Raw genomic sequence first — 23,139 nt, 5'->3', positions numbered from 1 at the left:
ATGATCGAGGTTGTTTGCAACGACCGTCTGGGGAAGAAAGTCCGCGTTAAGTGCAACACCGATGACACCATCGGGGACCTTAAGAAGTTAATCGCTGCCCAAACTGGCACCCGTTGGAACAAAATTGTCCTTAAAAAATGGTACACGATTTTCAAGGACCATGTGTCTCTGGGGGATTATGAAATCCATGATGGAATGAACCTGGAACTTTACTACCAGTAGAGAAGTCCTCCTCCTGTCCTCTCCTCATGCTCCAACCTCAGCTCTCCCATTGCTATGGATGTTTGTTTTGAAAAATTCTCATTAATAAAGACTTAGATGCTGCAAAAAAAAAAAAATGAACTATACAACTTGTGGGCGAGGGGATGGGAGGGAAAAACTGGGAGATAGCCAGGGAAGGGGGGACATTGTCACAAAATTAATGCACTCCTAACCTGACTTATGTCACTGTAACCCCTGTGTATATCACTTTTATAATAACAATAAAAATTGTAAATAAAATTAAAAAATGAGGTTGAGTAAATTTGTGTAGAGAAAATGTAATGCATATTTGATTACCAGGAGAAAAAATGAACAATGTAAATGTTGTGAGGGTTAAATAAGTGGCTGTATTTTGTTTTGCTTGAGTGTTTGAAGGTCCACATCAAACTAAATATTTTTTTGGGGTGGGGGTCCGGTCGTGGGGCCTGAACTTTGGGCCTGGGGGCTGTCCCTCAGCTCTTCAGCTCAAGGCTAGCGCTCTACCACTTGAGCCACAGCATCACTTCCGGCTTTTTTTCTTTTTGCTTATGTGTTGCTGAGGAATTGAACCCAGGGTCTCATGCATGCAAGGCAAGCACTCTACCACTGAGCCACCTTCCCAGCCCCCTTATTTTTTTTAATTGTGAAAATACTGTTCAGAGGAGTTACAAGTACATGGGCAAGATAATGAGTCCATTTCTTATCAAGCATTGTAGCCTCCTCCTCTGTTTCCCCTTCCCATCCCTTCCCATCCTCCCCGCCCTAAAACAACAACAACAACAACAACAACAAAACCCAACCAGGTACTGGTGGCTCACACCAGTAATCCTAGCTACTAAAGAGTTTGAATTTTGGGGGCTGGGGGTTTAGCCCAGCGGAAGGGCGCCCGCCTGGCAAGCACAAGGCCCTGGGTACGGTTCTCAGCTCTGTGGGTTCGGTTCTCAGCCCTGGAAAAAAGAAAAAAAAGAAAAAAAGAGAGTTTGAATTTGGGAATCACATTGCAAAGCCATCCCAGGCAGGAAAGGTCATGAGACTCTTCTCTCCAATTAACCGCCAAAAACCGGAGGTGGTGCTGTAGCTCCAAGTGATAGAGCACTAGCTTTGAGTGAAAAAGCTCAGGGACATCACCCTGGCTGGCCCTGAGTTAACCCTTCCTGACCAACCCAAACCCAAAACAAAAACAAATATCCCCTAACTGGGGACTGTGACACACACCTCTAATCCTCTCACTGAGAATGCTGAGGCAGGGGGACTGAGAGGTTGAGATCAGTTAGGAAGACATTATCCCAAAATAGCAAGGATTGAGGGAACAGGTCAATGATAGAAAGCTTACCTGACTTACTCAAGGCTCTTTGTTCAATCCCCCAAAATATAAATAAATCAGGAAACACTGGTGATTATATAACTATTTTCTTACCAGACCTGGTTGCAAAGAGCAGAGGTGTCTGTCTGCCTGGCCCTCAGGTACCCTAGTTTGTAATATCATTTTTTTAAAAAAAATATTTTTTATTGTTAGGATACTGTACAGAGGAGTTACAGTTAAATGAACAAGGTAATGAGTCCATTTCCTATCCAGCATTGTTACTCTCCCTCCTTTGTTTTTCCCCTACCCCCTAACTCTTCCCTCCTCTCCCCCACAAAGTTGTAAAGTTTGTTTTCAACATAGTGCCTTGAGCCGGGCGCTGGTGGCTCACGCCTGTAATCCTAGCTACTCAGGAGGCTGAGATCCGGGGATCGCGGTTCAAAGCCAGCCCGGGCAGGAAAGACTGTGAGAATCCTATCTCCAATAAACCACTAGAAAACCAGAAGTGGCGCTGTAGCTCAAGTGGTAGAGCACTCGTCTTCAGCTGAAGAGTTGAGGGACAGCGCCCAGGCCCACAGTTCAACCCCTATGACTGACAAAAAAAAAAAAGAAGTGGGGGCCTACTGGAGGGTGATTTGGGTCATTGGGGGGGTGCTGTTTCACGGGGATGAATGTTGGCAGCTAGGCGCTGGTGGCTCACATCTGTAATCCTAGCTACTCAGAAGGCAGAGATCTGACCACCATGCTCAGATTTGGTGCAGTGGCTCAAGTGGTAGAGCGCTGGCCTTGAGCAGAAGAGCTGAGGGACAGCAGCCAGGCACAGAGTTCAAGCCCCACGACAGACAATAATAATAACACAACAAATAAGAGGATTCCTGTCAAAAATAATCAATTTAGGTTCACCGAACCGGGGTGGGAGAGAAGAAATCTCCGTGGAGAAGAAATCTTCAACCAGATCCTTTGCCAGGAGGTGTATGCTTAAATGCAGGGAGTGGGGCTATCCGACTAGTACCCACAAACTCGGAATTCTGGTACAAAATGATTCCTGAAGGTACAGAAGCAAAAGTTTTTGCAATGGTGCAATTTCCAGCTTTCATCGTGACTGTGGCAGAGTGCGAGTCTTGAGCAAAAAAAAAAAAAGGCCAGCGACAGCGCCCAGAGACGGAGCTCGAGCGCCAAGTCCTGAGTTCGAACCCTACGACCGGCACCAAAAAGAAAAAGAAAGCAAAAAGGCTTTGTGGAGCCCGACCCGTGAATCCCACTGATACCCATCAAAGGAGCAAGACTCCACATTAAAAGGGTCTCAAGTGAGGCTGGGCATTGGCCATGAACTCGCCCAGACAGACAGACAGACAGACAGACACACACACACACACACTCACACTCACACACACACACACACACACACACACACACACACACACACACACACACACACACACACACACACACACACACACACACACTCGATCTCATCAGGACCCCGCAAAAAGGCGAGTTGACTCCCTCAACTTCCACTTCGATACCGGAACCTTAAAGAACTGGCCAGGTGCAGGCAACCCGGACGCAAAGGAGACCGGGACTTCCGGTGTGTCACTTCCGCTTCCGGTTTCACCAGTATTTCCTTTGGTCGAGACCAAAGCGTTTCCAGTGAGGAGTTTGTGGCATCGGAAGAAGGTTCGACGAGATTCGAGATCCCGCCAGGATGATCGAGGTTGTTTGCAACGACCGTCTGGGGAAGAAAGTCCGCGTTAAGTGCAACACCGATGACACCATCGGGGACCTTAAGAAGTTAATCGCTGCCCAAACTGGCACCCGTTGGAACAAAATTGTCCTTAAAAAATGGTACACGATTTTCAAGGACCATGTGTCTCTGGGGGATTATGAAATCCATGATGGAATGAACCTGGAACTTTACTACCAGTAGAGAAGTCCTCCTCCTGTCCTCTCCTCATGCTCCAACCTCAGCTCTCCCATTGCTATGGATGATGGTTTTGAAAAATTCTCATTAATAAAGACATAGATGCTGCAAAAAAAAAAAAAAAAAAGAACTGTACAACTTGTGGGCGAGGGGATGGGAGGGAAAAACTGGGAGATATCCAGGGAAGGGGGAACATTGTCACAAAAGAAATGCACTCCTAACCTGACTTATGTCACTGTAACCCCTGTGTATATCACTTTTATAATAACAATAAAAATTGTAAATACAATTAAAAAATAAGTTTGAGTAAATTTGTGTAGAGAAAATGTAATGCATATTTGATTACCAGGAGAAAAAATGAACAATGTAAATGTTGTGAGGGTTAAATAAGTGGCTGTATTTTGTTTTGCTTGAGTGTTTGAAGGTCCACATCAAACTAAATATTTTTTTGGGGGGGTTCCGGTCGTGGGGCTTGAACTTTGGGCCTGGGGGCTGTCCCTCAGCTCTTCAGCTCAAGGCTAGCGCTCTACCACTTGAGCCACAGCATCACTTCCGGCTTTTTTTCTTTTTGCTTATGTGTTGCTGAGGAATTGAACCCAGGGTCTCATGCATGCAAGGCAAGCACTCTACAACTGAGCCACCTTCCCAGCCCCCTTATTTTTTTTAATTGTGAAAATACTGTTCAGAGGAGTTACAAGTACATGGGCAAGATAATGAGTCCATTTTTTATCAAGCATTGTAGCCTCCTCCTCTGTTTCCCCTTCCCATCCCTTCCCATCCTCCCCGCCCTAAAACAACAACAACAACAACAACAACAAAACCCAACCAGGTACTGGTGGCTCACACCAGTAATCCTAGCTACTAAAGAGTTTGAATTTTGGGGGCTGGGGGTTTAGCCCAGCGGAAGGGCGCCCGCCTGGCAAGCACAAGGCCCTGGGTACGGTTCTCAGCTCTGTGGGTTCGGTTCTCAGCCCTGGAAAAAAGAAAAAAAAGAAAAAAAAAGAGTTTGAATTTGGGAATCACATTGCAAAGCCATCCCAGGCAGGAAAGGTCATGAGACTCTTCTCTCCAATTAACCGCCAAAAACCGGAGGTGGTGCTGTAGCTCCAAGTGATAGAGCACTAGCTTTGAGTGAAAAAGCTCAGGGACATCACCCTGGCTGGCCCTGAGTTAACCCTTCCTGACCAACCCAAACCCAAAACAAAAACAAATATCCCCTAACTGGGGACTGTGACACACACCTCTAATCCTCTCACTGAGAATGCTGAGGCAGGGGGACTGAGAGGTTGAGATCAGTTAGGAAGACATTATCCCAAAATAGCAAGGATTGAGGGAACAGGTCAATGATAGAAAGCTTACCTGACTTACTCAAGGCTCTTTGTTCAATCCCCCAAAATATAAATAAATCAGGAAACACTGGTGATTATATAACTATTTTCTTACCAGACCTGGTTGCAAAGAGCAGAGGTGTCTGTCTGCCTGGCCCTCAGGTACCCTAGTTTGTAATATCATTTTTTTAAAAAAAATATTTTTTATTGTTAGGATACTGTACAGAGGAGTTACAGTTAAATGAACAAGGTAATGAGTCCATTTCCTATCCAGCATTGTTACTCTCCCTCCTTTGTTTTTCCCCTACCCCCTAACTCTTCCCTCCTCTCCCCCACAAAGTTGTAAAGTTTGTTTTCAACATAGTGCCTTGAGCCAGGCGCTCGTGGCTCACGCCTGTAATCCTAGCTACTCAGGAGGCTGAGATCCGGGGATCGCGGTTCAAAGCCAGCCCGGGCAGGAAAGACTGTGAGAATCCTATCTCCAATAAACCACTAGAAAACCAGAAGTGGCGCTGTAGCTCAAGTGGTAGAGCACTCGTCTTCAGCTGAAGAGTTGAGGGACAGCGCCCAGGCCCACAGTTCAACCCCTATGACTGACAAAAAAAAAAAAGAAGTGGGGGCCTACTGGAGGGTGATTTGGGTCATTGGGGGGGTGCTGTTTCACGGGGATGAATGTTGGCAGCTAGGCGCTGGTGGCTCACATCTGTAATCCTAGCTACTCAGAAGGCAGAGATCTGACCACCATGCTCAGATTTGGTGCAGTGGCTCAAGTGGTAGAGCGCTGGCCTTGAGCAGAAGAGCTGAGGGACAGCAGCCAGGCACAGAGTTCAAGCCCCACGACAGACAATAATAATAACACAACAAATAAGAGGATTCCTGTCAAAAATAATCAATTTAGGTTCACCGAACCGGGGTGGGAGAGAAGAAATCTCCGTGGAGAAGAAATCTTCAACCAGATCCTTTGCCAGGAGGTGTATGCTTAAATGCAGGGAGTGGGGCTATCCGACTAGTACCCACAAACTCGGAATTCTGGTACAAAATGATTCCTGAAGGTACAGAAGCAAAAGTTTTTGCAATGGTGCAATTTCCAGCTTTCATCGTGACTGTGGCAGAGTGCGAGTCTTGAGCAAAAAAAAAAAAAGGCCAGCGACAGCGCCCAGAGACGGAGCTCGAGCGCCAAGTCCTGAGTTCGAACCCTACGACCGGCACCAAAAAGAAAAAGAAAGCAAAAAGGCTTTGTGGAGCCCGACCCGTGAATCCCACTGATACCCATCAAAGGAGCAAGACTCCACATTAAAAGGGTCTCAAGTGAGGCTGGGCATTGGCCATGAACTCGCCCAGACAGACAGACAGACAGACAGACAGACACACACACACACACACTCACACACACAAACACTCACACACACACACACACACACACACACACACACACACACACACACACACACACACACACAGACACACTCGATCTCATCAGGACCCCGCAAAGAGGCGAGTTGACTCCCTCAACTTCCACTTCGACACCGGAACCTTAAAGAACTGGCCAGGTGCAGGCAACCCGGACGCAAAGGAGACCGGGACTTCCGGTGTGTCACTTCCGCTTCCGGTTTCACCAGTATTTCCTTTGGTCGAGACCAAAGCGTTTCCAGTGAGGAGTTTGTGGCGTCGGAAGAAGGTTCGACGAGATTCGAGATCCCGCCAGGATGATCGAGGTTGTTTGCAACGACCGTCTGGGGAAGAAAGTCCGCGTTAAGTGCAACACCGATGACACCATCGGGGACCTTAAGAAGTTAATCGCTGCCCAAACTGGCACCCGTTGGAACAAAATTGTCCTTAAAAAATGGTACACGATTTTCAAGGACCATGTGTCTCTGGGGGATTATGAAATCCATGATGGAATGAACCTGGAACTTTACTACCAGTAGAGAAGTCCTCCTCCTGTCCTCTCCTCATGCTCCAACCTCAGCTCTCCCATTGCTATGGATGTTTGTTTTGAAAAATTCTCATTAATAAAGACTTAGATGCTGCAAAAAAAAAAAAAAAAAAAAAAAGAACTGTACAACTTGTGGGCGAGGGGATGGGAGGGAAAAACTGGGAGATATCCAGGGAAGGGGGAACATTGTCACAAAAGAAATGCACTCCTAACCTGACTTATGTCACTGTAACCCCTGTGTATATCACTTTTATAATAACAATAAAAATTGTAAATACAATTAAAAAATAAGTTTGAGTAAATTTGTGTAGAGAAAATGTAATGCATATTTGATTACCAGGAGAAAAAATGAACAATGTAAATGTTGTGAGGGTTAAATAAGTGGCTGTATTTTGTTTTGCTTGAGTGTTTGAAGGTCCACATCAAACTAAATATTTTTTTGGGGGGGTTCCAGTCGTGGGGCTTGAACTTTGGGCCTGGGGGCTGTCCCTCAGCTCTTCAGCTCAAGGCTAGCGCTCTACCACTTGAGCCACAGCATCACTTCCGGCTTTTTTTCTTTTTGCTTATGTGTTGCTGAGGAATTGAACCCAGGGTCTCATGCATGCAAGGCAAGCACTCTACAACTGAGCCACCTTCCCAGCCCCCTTATTTTTTTTAATTGTGAAAATACTGTTCAGAGGAGTTACAAGTACATGGGCAAGATAATGAGTCCATTTCTTATCAAGCATTGTAGCCTCCTCTTCTGTTTCCCCTTCCCATCCCTTCCCATCCTCCCCGCCCTAAAACAACAACAACAACAACAACAACAAAACCCAACCAGGTACTGGTGGCTCACACCAGTAATCCTAGCTACTAAAGAGTTTGAATTTTGGGGGCTGGGGGTTTAGCCCAGCGGAAGGGCGCCCGCCTGGCAAGCACAAGGCCCTGGGTACGGTTCTCAGCTCTGTGGGTTCGGTTCTCAGCCCTGGAAAAAAGAAAAAAAAGAAAAAAAAAGAGTTTGAATTTGGGAATCACATTGCAAAGCCATCCCAGGCAGGAAAGGTCATGAGACTCTTCTCTCCAATTAACCGCCAAAAACCGGAGGTGGTGCTGTAGCTCCAAGTGATAGAGCACTAGCTTTGAGTGAAAAAGCTCAGGGACATCACCCTGGCTGGCCCTGAGTTAACCCTTCCTGACCAACCCAAACCCAAAACAAAAACAAATATCCCCTAACTGGGGACTGTGACACACACCTCTAATCCTCTCACTGAGAATGCTGAGGCAGGGGGACTGAGAGGTTGAGATCAGTTAGGAAGACATTATCCCAAAATAGCAAGGATTGAGGGAACAGGTCAATGATAGAAAGCTTACCTGACTTACTCAAGGCTCTTTGTTCAATCCCCCAAAATATAAATAAATCAGGAAACACTGGTGATTATATAACTATTTTCTTACCAGACCTGGTTGCAAAGAGCAGAGGTGTCTGTCTGCCTGGCCCTCAGGTACCCTAGTTTGTAATATCATTTTTTTTAAAAAAATATTTTTTATTGTTAGGATACTGTACAGAGGAGTTACAGTTAAATGAACAAGGTAATGAGTCCATTTCCTATCCAGCATTGTTACTCTCCCTCCTTTGTTTTTCCCCTACCCCCTAACTCTTCCCTCCTCTCCCCCACAAAGTTGTAAAGTTTGTTTTCAACATAGTGCCTTGAGCCAGGCGCTCGTGGCTCACGCCTGTAATCCTAGCTACTCAGGAGGCTGAGATCCGGGGATCGCGGTTCAAAGCCAGCCCGGGCAGGAAAGACTGTGAGAATCCTATCTCCAATAAACCACTAGAAAACCAGAAGTGGCGCTGTAGCTCAAGTGGTAGAGCACTCGTCTTCAGCTGAAGAGTTGAGGGACAGCGCCCAGGCCCACAGTTCAACCCCTATGACTGACAAAAAAAAAAAAAAGAAGTGGGGGCCTACTGGAGGGTGATTTGGGTCATTGGGGGGGTGCTGTTTCACGGGGATGAATGTTGGCAGCTAGGCGCTGGTGGCTCACATCTGTAATCCTAGCTACTCAGAAGGCAGAGATCTGACCACCATGCTCAGATTTGGTGCAGTGGCTCAAGTGGTAGAGCGCTGGCCTTGAGCAGAAGAGCTGAGGGACAGCAGCCAGGCACAGAGTTCAAGCCCCACGACAGACAATAATAATAACACAACAAATAAGAGGATTCCTGTCAAAAATAATCAATTTAGGTTCACCGAACCGGGGTGGGAGAGAAGAAATCTCCGTGGAGAAGAAATCTTCAACCAGATCCTTTGCCAGGAGGTGTATGCTTAAATGCAGGGAGTGGGGCTATCCGACTAGTACCCACAAACTCGGAATTCTGGTACAAAATGATTCCTGAAGGTACAGAAGCAAAAGTTTTTGCAATGGTGCAATTTCCAGCTTTCATCGTGACTGTGGCAGAGTGCGAGTCTTGAGCAAAAAAAAAAAAAGGCCAGCGACAGCGCCCAGAGACGGAGCTCGAGCGCCAAGTCCTGAGTTCGAACCCTACGACCGGCACCAAAAAGAAAAAGAAAGCAAAAAGGCTTTGTGGAGCCCGACCCGTGAATCCCACTGATACCCATCAAAGGAGCAAGACTCCACATTAAAAGGGTCTCAAGTGAGGCTGGGCATTGGCCATGAACTCGCCCAGACAGACAGACAGACAGACAGACACACACACACACACACTCACACACACAAACACTCACACACACACACACACACACACACACACACACACACACACACACACACACACACACACACACACACACACACACACACACACACTCGATCTCATCAGGACCCCGCAAAGAGGCGAGTTGACTCCCTCAACTTCCACTTCGACACCGGAACCTTAAAGAACTGGCCAGGTGCAGGCAACCCGGACGCAAAGGAGACCGGGACTTCCGGTGTGTCACTTCCGCTTCCGGTTTCACCAGTATTTCCTTTGGTCGAGACCAAAGCGTTTCCAGTGAGGAGTTTGTGGCGTCGGAAGAAGGTTCGACGAGATTCGAGATCCCGCCAGGATGATCGAGGTTGTTTGCAACGACCGTCTGGGGAAGAAAGTCCGCGTTAAGTGCAACACCGATGACACCATCGGGGACCTTAAGAAGTTAATCGCTGCCCAAACTGGCACCCGTTGGAACAAAATTGTCCTTAAAAAATGGTACACGATTTTCAAGGACCATGTGTCTCTGGGGGATTATGAAATCCATGATGGAATGAACCTGGAACTTTACTACCAGTAGAGAAGTCCTCCTCCTGTCCTCTCCTCATGCTCCAACCTCAGCTCTCCCATTGCTATGGATGTTTGTTTTGAAAAATTCTCATTAATAAAGACTTAGATGCTGCAAAAAAAAAAAATGAACTATACAACTTGTGGGCGAGGGGATGGGAGGGAAAAACTGGGAGATAGCCAGGGAAGGGGGGACATTGTCACAAAATTAATGCACTCCTAACCTGACTTATGTCACTGTAACCCCTGTGTATATCACTTTTATAATAACAATAAAAATTGTAAATAAAATTAAAAAATGAGGTTGAGTAAATTTGTGTAGAGAAAATGTAATGCATATTTGATTACCAGGAGAAAAAATGAACAATGTAAATGTTGTGAGGGTTAAATAAGTGGCTGTATTTTGTTTTGCTTGAGTGTTTGAAGGTCCACATCAAACTAAATATTTTTTTGGGGTGGGGGTCCGGTCGTGGGGCCTGAACTTTGGGCCTGGGGGCTGTCCCTCAGCTCTTCAGCTCAAGGCTAGCGCTCTACCACTTGAGCCACAGCATCACTTCCGGCTTTTTTTCTTTTTGCTTATGTGTTGCTGAGGAATTGAACCCAGGGTCTCATGCATGCAAGGCAAGCACTCTACCACTGAGCCACCTTCCCAGCCCCCTTATTTTTTTTAATTGTGAAAATACAGTTCAGAGGAGTTACAAGTACATGGGCAAGATAATGAGTCCATTTCTTATCAAGCATTGTAGCCTCCTCCTCTGTTTCCCCTTCCCATCCCTTCCCATGCTCCCGCCCTAAAACAACAACAACAACAACAAAACCCAACCAGGTACTGGTAGCTCACACCAGTAATCCTAGCTACTAAAGAGTTTGAATTTTGGGGGCTGGGGGTTTAGCCCAGCGGAAGGGCGCCCGCCTGGCAAGCACAAGGCCCTGGGTACGGTTCTCAGCTCTGTGGGTTCGGTTCTCAGCCCTGGAAAAAAGAAAAAAAAGAAAAAAAAAGAGTTTGAATTTGGGAATCACATTGCAAAGCCATCCCAGGCAGGAAAGGTCATGAGACTCTTCTCTCCAATTAACCGCCAAAAACCGGAGGTGGTGCTGTAGCTCCAAGTGATAGAGCACTAGCTTTGAGTGAAAAAGCTCAGGGACATCACCCTGGCTGGCCCTGAGTTAACCCTTCCTGACCAACCCAAACCCAAAACAAAAACAAATATCCCCTAACTGGGGACTGTGACACACACCTCTAATCCTCTCACTGAGAATGCTGAGGCAGGGGGACTGAGAGGTTGAGATCAGTTAGGAAGACATTATCCCAAAATAGCAAGGATTGAGGGAACAGGTCAATGATAGAAAGCTTACCTGACTTACTCAAGGCTCTTTGTTCAATCCCCCAAAATATAAATAAATCAGGAAACACTGGTGAATATATAACTATTTTCTTACCAGACCTGGTTGCAAAGAGCAGAGGTGTCTGTCTGCCTGGCCCTCAGGTACCCTAGTTTGTAATATCATTTTTTTAAAAAAAATATTTTTTATTGTTAGGATACTGTACAGAGGAGTTACAGTTAAATGAACAAGGTAATGAGTCTATTTCCTATCCAGCATTGTTACTCTCCCTCCTTTGTTTTTCCCCTACCCCCTAACTCTTCCCTCCTCTCCCCCACAAAGTTGTAAAGTTTGTTTTCAACATAGTGCCTTGAGCCAGGCGCTGGTGGCTCACGCCTGTAATCCTAGCTACTCAGGAGGCTGAGATCCGGGGATCGCGGTTCAAAGCCAGCCCGGGCAGGAAAGACTGTGAGAATCCTATCTCCAATAAACCACTAGAAAACCAGAAGTGGCGCTGTAGCTCAAGTGGTAGAGCACTCGTCTTCAGCTGAAGAGTTGAGGGACAGCGCCCAGGCCCACAGTTCAACCCCTATGACTGACAAAAAAAAAAAAGAAGTGGGGGCCTACTGGAGGGTGATTTGGGTCATTGGGGGGGTGCTGTTTCACGGGGATGAATGTTGGCAGCTAGGCGCTGGTGGCTCACATCTGTAATCCTAGCTACTCAGAAGGCAGAGATCTGACCACCATGCTCAGATTTGGTGCAGTGGCTCAAGTGGTAGAGCGCTGGCCTTGAGCAGAAGAGCTGAGGGACAGCAGCCAGGCACAGAGTTCAAGCCCCACGACAGACAATAATAATAACACAACAAATAAGAGGATTCCTGTCAAAAATAATCAATTTAGGTTCACCGAACCGGGGTGGGAGAGAAGAAATCTCCGTGGAGAAGAAATCTTCAACCAGATCCTTTGCCAGGAGGTGTATGCTTAAATGCAGGGAGTGGGGCTATCCGACTAGTACCCACAAACTCGGAATTCTGGTACAAAATGATTCCTGAAGGTACAGAAGCAAAAGTTTTTGCAATGGTGCAATTTCCAGCTTTCATCGTGACTGTGGCAGAGTGCGAGTCTTGAGCAAAAAAAAAAAAAGGCCAGCGACAGCGCCCAGAGACGGAGCTCGAGCGCCAAGTCCTGAGTTCGAACCCTACGACCGGCACCAAAAAGAAAAAGAAAGCAAAAAGGCTTTGTGGAGCCCGACCCGTGAATCCCACTGATACCCATCAAAGGAGCAAGACTCCACATTAAAAGGGTCTCAAGTGAGGCTGGGCATTGGCCATGAACTCGCCCAGACAGACAGACAGACAGACACACACACACACACACACACTCACACACACAAACACTCACACACACACACACACACACACACACACACACACACACACACACACACACACACACACACACACACTCGATCTCATCAGGACCCCGCAAAGAGGCGAGTTGACTCCCTCAACTTCCACTTCGACACCGGAACCTTAAAGAACTGGCCAGGTGCAGGCAACCCGGACGCAAAGGAGACCGGGACTTCCGGTGTGTCACTTCCGCTTCCGGTTTCACCAGTATTTCCTTTGGTCGAGACCAAAGCGTTTCCAGTGAGGAGTTTGTGGCGTCGGAAGAAGGTTCGACGAGATTCGAGATCCCGCCAGGATGATCGAGGTTGTTTGCAACGACCGTCTGGGGAAGAAAGTCCGCGTTAAGTGCAACACCGATGACACCATCGGGGACCTTAAGAAGTTAATCGCTGCCCAAACTGGCACCCGTTGGAACAAAATTGTCCTTAAAAAATGGTACACGATTTTCAAGGACCATGTGTCTCTGGGGGATTATGAAATCCATGATGGAATGAACCTGGAACTTTACTACCAGTAGAGAAGTCCTCCTCCTGTCCTCTCCTCATGCTCCAACCTCAGCTCTCCCATTGCTATGGATGTTTGTTTTGAAAAATTCTCATTAATAAAGACTTAGATGCTGCAAAAAAAAAAAAAATGAACTATACAACTTGTGGGCGAGGGGATGGGAGGGAAAAACTGGGAGATAGCCAGGGAAGGGGGGACATTGTCACAAAATTAATGCACTCCTAACCTGACTTATGTCACTGTAACCCCTGTGTATATCACTTTTATAATAACAATAAAAATTGTAAATAAAATTAAAAAATGAGGTTGAGTAAATTTGTGTAGAGAAAATGTAATGCATATTTGATTACCAGGAGAAAAAATGAACAATGTAAATGTTGTGAGGGTTAAATAAGTGGCTGTATTTTGTTTTGCTTGAGTGTTTGAAGGTCCACATCAAACTAAATATTTTTTTGGGGTGGGGGTCCGGTCGTGGGGCCTGAACTTTGGGCCTGGGGGCTGTCCCTCAGCTCTTCAGCTCAAGGCTAGCGCTCTACCACTTGAGCCACAGCATCACTTCCGGCTTTTTTTCTTTTTGCTTATGTGTTGCTGAGGAATTGAACCCAGGGTCTCATGCATGCAAGGCAAGCACTCTACCACTGAGCCACCTTCCCAGCCCCCTTATTTTTTTTAATTGTGAAAATACTGTTCAGAGGAGTTACAAGTACATGGGCAAGATAATGAGTCCATTTCTTATCAAGCATTGTAGCCTCCTCCTCTGTTTCCCCTTCCCATCCCTTCCCATCCTCCCCGCCCTAAAACAACAACAACAACAACAAAACCCAACCAGGTACTGGTGGCTCACACCAGTAATCCTAGCTACTAAAGAGTTTGAATTTTGGGGGCTGGGGGTTTAGCCCAGCGGAAGGGCGCCCGCCTGGCAAGCACAAGGCCCTGGGTACGGTTCTCAGCTCTGTGGGTTCGGTTCTCAGCCCTGGAAAAAAGAAAAAAAAGAAAAAAAAAGAGTTTGAATTTGGGAATCACATTGCAAAGCCATCCCAGGCAGGAAAGGTCATGAGACTCTTCTCTCCAATTAACCGCCAAAAACCGGAGGTGGTGCTGTAGCTCCAAGTGATAGAGCACTAGCTTTGAGTGAAAAAGCTCAGGGACATCACCCTGGCTGGCCCTGAGTTAACCCTTCCTGACCAACCCAAACCCAAAACAAAAACAAATATCCCCTAACTGGGGACTGTGACACACACCTCTAATCCTCTCACTGAGAATGCTGAGGCAGGGGGACTGAGAGGTTGAGATCAGTTAGGAAGACATTATCCCAAAATAGCAAGGATTGAGGGAACAGGTCAATGATAGAAAGCTTACCTGACTTACTCAAGGCTCTTTGTTCAATCCCCCAAAATATAAATAAATCAGGAAACACTGGTGATTATATAACTATTTTCTTACCAGACCTGGTTGCAAAGAGCAGAGGTGTCTGTCTGCCTGGCCCTCAGGTACCCTAGTTTGTAATATCATTTTTTTTAAAAAAATATTTTTTATTGTTAGGATACTGTACAGAGGAGTTACAGTTAAATGAACAAGGTAATGAGTCCATTTCCTATCCAGCATTGTTACTCTCCCTCCTTTGTTTTTCCCCTACCCCCTAACTCTTCCCTCCTCTCCCCCACAAAGTTGTAAAGTTTGTTTTCAACATAGTGCCTTGAGCCAGGCGCTCGTGGCTCACGCCTGTAATCCTAGCTACTCAGGAGGCTGAGATCCGGGGATCGCGGTTCAAAGCCAGCCCGGGCAGGAAAGACTGTGAGAATCCTATCTCCAATAAACCACTAGAAAACCAGAAGTGGCGCTGTAGCTCAAGTGGTAGAGCACTCGTCTTCAGCTGAAGAGTTGAGGGACAGCGCCCAGGCCCACAGTTCAACCCCTATGACTGACAAAAAAAAAAAAGAAGTGGGGGCCTACTGGAGGGTGATTTGGGTCATTGGGGGGGTGCTGTTTCACGGGGATGAATGTTGGCAGCTAGGCGCTGGTGGCTCACATCTGTAATCCTAGCTACTCAGAAGGCAGAGATCTGACCACCATGCTCAGATTTGGTGCAGTGGCTCAAGTGGTAGAGCGCTGGCCTTGAGCAGAAGAGCTGAGGGACAGCAGCCAGGCACAGAGTTCAAGCCCCACGACAGACAATAATAATAACACAACAAATAAGAGGATTCCTGTCAAAAATAATCAATTTAGGTTCACCGAACCGGGGTGGGAGAGAAGAAATCTCCGTGGAGAAGAAATCTTCAACCAGATCCTTTGCCAGGAGGTGTATGCTTAAATGCAGGGAGTGGGGCTATCCGACTAGTACCCACAAACTCGGAATTCTGGTACAAAATGATTCCTGAAGGTACAGAAGCAAAAGTTTTTGCAATGGTGCAATTTCCAGCTTTCATCGTGACTGTGGCAGAGTGCGAGTCTTGAGCAAAAAAAAAAAAAGGCCAGCGACAGCGCCCAGAGACGGAGCTCGAGCGCCAAGTCCTGAGTTCGAACCCTACGACCGGCACCAAAAAAGAAAAAGAAAGCAAAAAGGCTTTGTGGAGCCCGACCCGTGAATCCCACTGATACCCATCAAAGGAGCAAGACTCCACATTAAAAGGGTCTCAAGTGAGGCTGGGCATTGGCCATGAACTCGCCCAGACAGACAGACAGACAGACAGACAGACACACACACACACACACACACACACACAAACACTCACACACACACACACACACACACACACACACACACACACACACACACACACACACACACACACACACACACACACACACACACACACACACACACACACACACACACACTCGATCTCATCAGGACCCCGCAAAGAGGCGAGTTGACTCCCTCAACTTCCACTTCGACACCGGAACCTTAAAGAACTGGCCAGGTGCAGGCAACCCGGACGCAAAGGAGACCGGGACTTCCGGTGTGTCACTTCCGCTTCCGGTTTCACCAGTATTTCCTTTGGTCGAGACCAAAGCGTTTCCAGTGAGGAGTTTGTGGCGTCGGAAGAAGGTTCGACGAGATTCGAGATCCCGCCAGGATGATCGAGGTTGTTTGCAACGACCGTCTGGGGAAGAAAGTCCGCGTTAAGTGCAACACCGATGACACCATCGGGGACCTTAAGAAGTTAATCGCTGCCCAAACTGGCACCCGTTGGAACAAAATTGTCCTTAAAAAATGGTACACGATTTTCAAGGACCATGTGTCTCTGGGGGATTATGAAATCCATGATGGAATGAACCTGGAACTTTACTACCAGTAGAGAAGTCCTCCTCCTGTCCTCTCCTCATGCTCCAACCTCAGCTCTCCCATTGCTATGGATGTTTGTTTTGAAAAATTCTCATTAATAAAGACTTAGATGCTGCAAAAAAAAAAAATGAACTATACAACTTGTGGGCGAGGGGATGGGAGGGAAAAACTGGGAGATAGCCAGGGAAGGGGGGACATTGTCACAAAATTAATGCACTCCTAACCTGACTTATGTCACTGTAACCCCTGTGTATATCACTTTTATAATAACAATAAAAATTGTAAATAAAATTAAAAAATGAGGTTGAGTAAATTTGTGTAGAGAAAATGTAATGCATATTTGATTACCAGGAGAAAAAATGAACAATGTAAATGTTGTGAGGGTTAAATAAGTGGCTGTATTTTGTTTTGCTTGAGTGTTTGAAGGTCCACATCAAACTAAATATTTTTTTGGGGTGGGGGTCCGGTCGTGGGGCCTGAACTTTGGGCCTGGGGGCTGTCCCTCAGCTCTTCAGCTCAAGGCTAGCGCTCTACCACTTGAGCCACAGCATCACTTCCGGCTTTTTTTCTTTTTGCTTATGTGTTGCTGAGGAATTGAACCCAGGGTCTCATGCATGCAAGGCAAGCACTCTACCACTGAGCCACCTTCCCAGCCCCCTTATTTTTTTTAATTGTGAAAATACTGTTCAGAGGAGTTACAAGTACATGGGCAAGATAATGAGTCCATTTCTTATCAAGCATTGTAGCCTCCTCCTCTGTTTCCCCTTCCCATCCCTTCCCATCCTCCCCGCCCTAAAACAACAACAACAACAACAACAACAAAACCCAACCAGGTACTGGTGGCTCACACCAGTAATCCTAGCTACTAAAGAGTTTGAATTTTGGGGGCTGGGGGTTTAGCCCAGCGGAAGGGCGCCCGCCTGGCAAGCACAAGGCCCTGGGTACGGTTCTCAGCTCTGTGGGTTCGGTTCTCAGCCCTGGAAAAAAGAAAAAAAAGAAAAAAAGAGAGTTTGAATTTGGGAATCACATTGCAAAGCCATCCCAGGCAGGAAAGGTCATGAGACTCTTCTCTCCAATTAACCGCCAAAAACCGGAGGTGGTGCTGTAGCTCCAAGTGATAGAGCACTAGCTTTGAGTGAAAAAGCTCAGGGACATCACCCTGGCTGGCCCTGAGTTAACCCTTCCTGACCAACCCAAACCCAAAACAAAAACAAATATCCCCTAACTGGGGACTGTGACACACACCTCTAATCCTCTCACTGAGAATGCTGAGGCAGGGGGACTGAGAGGTTGAGATCAGTTAGGAAGACATTATCCCAAAATAGCAAGGATTGAGGGAACAGGTCAATGATAGAAAGCTTACCTGACTTACTCAAGGCTCTTTGTTCAATCCCCCAAAATATAAATAAATCAGGAAACACTGGTGATTATATAACTATTTTCTTACCAGACCTGGTTGCAAAGAGCAGAGGTGTCTGTCTGCCTGGCCCTCAGGTACCCTAGTTTGTAATATCATTTTTTTAAAAAAAATATTTTTTATTGTTAGGATACTGTACAGAGGAGTTACAGTTAAATGAACAAGGTAATGAGTCCATTTCCTATCCAGCATTGTTACTCTCCCTCCTTTGTTTTTCCCCTACCCCCTAACTCTTCACTCCTCTCCCCCACAAAGTTGTAAAGTTTGTTTTCAACATAGTGCCTTGAGCCGGGCGCTGGTGGCTCACGCCTGTAATCCTAGCTACTCAGGAGGCTGAGATCCGGGGATCGCGGTTCAAAGCCAGCCCGGGCAGGAAAGACTGTGAGAATCCTATCTCCAATAAACCACTAGAAAACCAGAAGTGGCGCTGTAGCTCAAGTGGTAGAGCACTCGTCTTCAGCTGAAGAGTTGAGGGACAGCGCCCAGGCCCACAGTTCAACCCCTATGACTGACAAAAAAAAAAAAAGAAGTGGGGGCCTACTGGAGGGTGATTTGGGTCATTGGGGGGGTGCTGTTTCACGGGGATGAATGTTGGCAGCTAGGCGCTGGTGGCTCACATCTGTAATCCTAGCTACTCAGAAGGCAGAGATCTGACCACCATGCTCAGATTTGGTGCAGTGGCTCAAGTGGTAGAGCGCTGGCCTTGAGCAGAAGAGCTGAGGGACAGCAGCCAGGCACAGAGTTCAAGCCCCACGACAGACAATAATAATAACACAACAAATAAGAGGATTCCTGTCAAAAATAATCAATTTAGGTTCACCGAACCGGGGTGGGAGAGAAGGAATCTCCGTGGAGAAGAAATCTTCAACCAGATCCTTTGCCAGGAGGTGTATGCTTAAATGCAGGGAGTGGGGCTATCCGACTAGTACCCACAAACTCGGAATTCTGGTACAAAATGATTCCTGAAGGTACAGAAGCAAAAGTTTTTGCAATGGTGCAATTTCCAGCTTTCATCGTGACTGTGGCAGAGTGCGAGTCTTGAGCAAAAAAAAAAAAAGGCCAGCGACAGCGCCCAGAGACGGAGCTCGAGCGCCAAGTCCTGAGTTCGAACCCTACGACCGGCACCAAAAAGAAAAAGAAAGCAAAAAGGCTTTGTGGAGCCCGACCCGTGAATCCCACTGATACCCATCAAAGGAGCAAGACTCCACATTAAAAGGGTCTCAAGTGAGGCTGGGCATTGGCCATGAACTCGCCCAGACAGACAGACAGACAGACAGACACACACACACACACACTCACACACACACACACACACACACACACACACACACACACACACACACACACACACACACACACACACACTCGATCTCATCAGGACCCCGCAAAAAGGCGAGTTGACTCCCTCAACTTCCACTTCGATACCGGAACCTTAAAGAACTGGCCAGGTGCAGGCAACCCGGACGCAAAGGAGACCGGGACTTCCGGTGTGTCACTTCCGCTTCCGGTTTCACCAGTATTTCCTTTGGTCGAGACCAAAGCGTTTCCAGTGAGGAGTTTGTGGCATCGGAAGAAGGTTCGACGAGATTCGAGATCCCGCCAGGATGATCGAGGTTGTTTGCAACGACCGTCTGGGGAAGAAAGTCCGCGTTAAGTGCAACACCGATGACACCATCGGGGACCTTAAGAAGTTAATCGCTGCCCAAACTGGCACCCGTTGGAACAAAATTGTCCTTAAAAAATGGTACACGATTTTCAAGGACCATGTGTCTCTGGGGGATTATGAAATCCATGATGGAATGAACCTGGAACTTTACTACCAGTAGAGAAGTCCTCCTCCTGTCCTCTCCTCATGCTCCAACCTCAGCTCTCCCATTGCTATGGATGATGGTTTTGAAAAATTCTCATTAATAAAGACATAGATGCTGCAAAAAAAAAAAAAAAAAAAAAGAACTGTACAACTTGTGGGCGAGGGGATGGGAGGGAAAAACTGGGAGATATCCAGGGAAGGGGGAACATTGTCACAAAAGAAATGCACTCCTAACCTGACTTATGTCACTGTAACCCCTGTGTATATCACTTTTATAATAACAATAAAAATTGTAAATACAATTAAAAAATAAGTTTGAGTAAATTTGTGTAGAGAAAATGTAATGCATATTTGATTACCAGGAGAAAAAATGAACAATGTAAATGTTGTGAGGGTTAAATAAGTGGCTGTATTTTGTTTTGCTTGAGTGTTTGAAGGTCCACATCAAACTAAATATTTTTTTGGGGTGGGGGTCCGGTCGTGGGGCCTGAACTTTGGGCCTGGGGGCTGTCCCTCAGCTCTTCAGCTCAAGGCTAGCGCTCTACCACTTGAGCCACAGCATCACTTCCGGCTTTTTTTCTTTTTGCTTATGTGTTGCTGAGGAATTGAACCCAGGGTCTCATGCATGCAAGGCAAGCACTCTACCACTGAGCCACCTTCCCAGCCCCCTTATTTTTTTTAATTGTGAAAATACTGTTCAGAGGAGTTACAAGTACATGGGCAAGATAATGAGTCCATTTCTTATCAAGCATTGTAGCCTCCTCCTCTGTTTCCCCTTCCCATCCCTTCCCATCCTCCCCGCCCTAAAACAACAACAACAACAACAACAACAAAACCCAACCAGGTACTGGTGGCTCACACCAGTAATCCTAGCTACTAAAGAGTTTGAATTTTGGGGGCTGGGGGTTTAGCCCAGCGGAAGGGCGCCCGCCTGGCAAGCACAAGGCCCTGGGTACGGTTCTCAGCTCTGTGGGTTCGGTTCTCAGCCCTGGAAAAAAGAAAAAAAAGAAAAAAAGAGAGTTTGAATTTGGGAATCACATTGCAAAGCCATCCCAGGCAGGAAAGGTCATGAGACTCTTCTCTCCAATTAACCGCCAAAAACCGGAGGTGGTGCTGTAGCTCCAAGTGATAGAGCACTAGCTTTGAGTGAAAAAGCTCAGGGACATCACCCTGGCTGGCCCTGAGTTAACCCTTCCTGACCAACCCAAACCCAAAACAAAAACAAATATCCCCTAACTGGGGACTGTGACACACACCTCTAATCCTCTCACTGAGAATGCTGAGGCAGGGGGACTGAGAGGTTGAGATCAGTTAGGAAGACATTATCCCAAAATAGCAAGGATTGAGGGAACAGGTCAATGATAGAAAGCTTACCTGACTTACTCAAGGCTCTTTGTTCAATCCCCCAAAATATAAATAAATCAGGAAACACTGGTGATTATATAACTATTTTCTTACCAGACCTGGTTGCAAAGAGCAGAGGTGTCTGTCTGCCTGGCCCTCAGGTACCCTAGTTTGTAATATCATTTTTTTTAAAAAAATATTTTTTATTGTTAGGATACTGTACAGAGGAGTTACAGTTAAATGAACAAGGTAATGAGTCCATTTCCTATCCAGCATTGTTACTCTCCCTCCTTTGTTTTTGCCCTACCCCCTAACTCTTCCCTCCTCTCCCCCACAAAGTTGTAAAGTTTGTTTTCAACATAGTGCCTTGAGCCAGGCGCTCGTGGCTCACGCCTGTAATCCTAGCTACTCAGGAGGCTGAGATCCGGGGATCGCGGTTCAAAGCCAGCCCGGGCAGGAAAGACTGTGAGAATCCTATCTCCAATAAACCACTAGAAAACCAGAAGTGGCGCTGTAGCTCAAGTGGTAGAGCACTCGTCTTCAGCTGAAGAGTTGAGGGACAGCGCCCAGGCCCACAGTTCAACCCCTATGACTGACAAAAAAAAAAAAGAAGTGGGGGCCTACTGGAGGGTGATTTGGGTCATTGGGGGGGTGCTGTTTCACGGGGATGAATGTTGGCAGCTAGGCGCTGGTGGCTCACATCTGTAATCCTAGCTACTCAGAAGGCAGAGATCTGACCACCATGCTCAGATTTGGTGCAGTGGCTCAAGTGGTAGAGCGCTGGCCTTGAGCAGAAGAGCTGAGGGACAGCAGCCAGGCACAGAGTTCAAGCCCCACGACAGACAATAATAATAACACAACAAATAAGAGGATTCCTGTCAAAAATAATCAATTTAGGTTCACCGAACCGGGGTGGGAGAGAAGAAATCTCCGTGGAGAAGAAATCTTCAACCAGATCCTTTGCCAGGAGGTGTATGCTTAAATGCAGGGAGTGGGGCTATCCGACTAGTACCCACAAACTCGGAATTCTGGTACAAAATGATTCCTGAAGGTACAGAAGCAAAAGTTTTTGCAATGGTGCAATTTCCAGCTTTCATCGTGACTGTGGCAGAGTGCGAGTCTTGAGCAAAAAAAAAAAAAGGCCAGCGACAGCGCCCAGAGACGGAGCTCGAGCGCCAAGTCCTGAGTTCGAACCCTACGACCGGCACCAAAAAAGAAAAAGAAAGCAAAAAGGCTTTGTGGAGCCCGACCCGTGAATCCCACTGATACCCATCAAAGGAGCAAGACTCCACATTAAAAGGGTCTCAAGTGAGGCTGGGCATTGGCCATGAACTCGCCCAGACAGACAGACAGACAGACAGACAGACACACACACACACACACACACACACACAAACACTCACACACACACACACACACACACACACACACACACACACACACACACACACACACACACACACACACACACACACACACACACACACACACACACACACACACACACACACACACACTCGATCTCATCAGGACCCCGCAAAGAGGCGAGTTGACTCCCTCAACTTCCACTTCGACACCGGAACCTTAAAGAACTGGCCAGGTGCAGGCAACCCGGACGCAAAGGAGACCGGGACTTCCGGTGTGTCACTTCCGCTTCCGGTTTCACCAGTATTTCCTTTGGTCGAGACCAAAGCGTTTCCAGTGAGGAGTTTGTGGCGTCGGAAGAAGGTTCGACGAGATTCGAGATCCCGCCAGGATGATCGAGGTTGTTTGCAACGACCGTCTGGGGAAGAAAGTCCGCGTTAAGTGCAACACCGATGACACCATCGGGGACCTTAAGAAGTTAATCGCTGCCCAAACTGGCACCCGTTGGAACAAAATTGTCCTTAAAAAATGGTACACGATTTTCAAGGACCATGTGTCTCTGGGGGATTATGAAATCCATGATGGAATGAACCTGGAACTTTACTACCAGTAGAGAAGTCCTCCTCCTGTCCTCTCCTCATGCTCCAACCTCAGCTCTCCCATTGCTATGGATGTTTGTTTTGAAAAATTCTCATTAATAAAG

At 46.9% G+C, this 23,139-nt stretch overlaps 8 protein-coding genes across 8 annotated transcripts; all 8 read left to right on the top strand.

Moving 5' to 3' along the window:
* Positions 1–237, top strand: LOC138839551 (ubiquitin-like protein 5). The gene has a single exon (XM_070039121.1). The coding sequence runs from the start codon at positions 1–3 to the stop codon at positions 220–222; it is 222 nt and encodes a 73-aa protein (XP_069895222.1). The 3' UTR covers positions 223–237.
* Positions 238–3,248: 3,011 nt separating this feature from the next.
* On the top strand, positions 3,249–3,485 carry LOC138839550 (ubiquitin-like protein 5). The gene has a single exon (XM_070039120.1). It carries the CDS (start codon positions 3,249–3,251, stop codon positions 3,468–3,470), a length of 222 nt encoding a protein of 73 aa, XP_069895221.1. The 3' UTR covers positions 3,471–3,485.
* Positions 3,486–6,498: 3,013 nt separating this feature from the next.
* On the top strand, positions 6,499–6,735 carry LOC138839549 (ubiquitin-like protein 5). The gene has a single exon (XM_070039119.1). It carries the CDS (start codon positions 6,499–6,501, stop codon positions 6,718–6,720), a length of 222 nt encoding a protein of 73 aa, XP_069895220.1. The 3' UTR covers positions 6,721–6,735.
* Positions 6,736–9,769: 3,034 nt separating this feature from the next.
* On the top strand, positions 9,770–10,006 carry LOC138839548 (ubiquitin-like protein 5). Its single transcript, XM_070039118.1, has one exon. It carries the CDS (start codon positions 9,770–9,772, stop codon positions 9,989–9,991), a length of 222 nt encoding a protein of 73 aa, XP_069895219.1. The 3' UTR covers positions 9,992–10,006.
* A 2,999-nt stretch (positions 10,007–13,005) lies between these two features.
* LOC138839547 (ubiquitin-like protein 5) lies at positions 13,006–13,242 on the top strand. Its single transcript, XM_070039117.1, has one exon. It carries the CDS (start codon positions 13,006–13,008, stop codon positions 13,225–13,227), a length of 222 nt encoding a protein of 73 aa, XP_069895218.1. The 3' UTR covers positions 13,228–13,242.
* A 3,049-nt stretch (positions 13,243–16,291) lies between these two features.
* Positions 16,292–16,528, top strand: LOC138839546 (ubiquitin-like protein 5). The gene has a single exon (XM_070039116.1). The coding sequence runs from the start codon at positions 16,292–16,294 to the stop codon at positions 16,511–16,513; it is 222 nt and encodes a 73-aa protein (XP_069895217.1). The 3' UTR covers positions 16,514–16,528.
* A 2,993-nt stretch (positions 16,529–19,521) lies between these two features.
* Positions 19,522–19,758, top strand: LOC138839545 (ubiquitin-like protein 5). Its single transcript, XM_070039114.1, has one exon. The coding sequence runs from the start codon at positions 19,522–19,524 to the stop codon at positions 19,741–19,743; it is 222 nt and encodes a 73-aa protein (XP_069895215.1). The 3' UTR covers positions 19,744–19,758.
* Positions 19,759–22,827: 3,069 nt separating this feature from the next.
* LOC138839544 (ubiquitin-like protein 5) lies at positions 22,828–23,064 on the top strand. The gene has a single exon (XM_070039113.1). It carries the CDS (start codon positions 22,828–22,830, stop codon positions 23,047–23,049), a length of 222 nt encoding a protein of 73 aa, XP_069895214.1. The 3' UTR covers positions 23,050–23,064.
* The last annotated feature ends 75 nt before the right edge of the window (positions 23,065–23,139 follow it).

The sequence above is a fragment of the Dipodomys merriami genome, unplaced genomic scaffold (assembly GCF_024711535.1).
Source record: "Dipodomys merriami isolate MVZ:Mamm:240054 unplaced genomic scaffold, mDipMer1.0.p SCAF_3, whole genome shotgun sequence".
Classification (NCBI taxonomy): domain Eukaryota; kingdom Metazoa; phylum Chordata; class Mammalia; order Rodentia; family Heteromyidae; genus Dipodomys; species Dipodomys merriami.
Note: the sequence above shows the minus strand (reverse complement) of the source record. Positions and strands in the feature narration are given on the sequence as shown.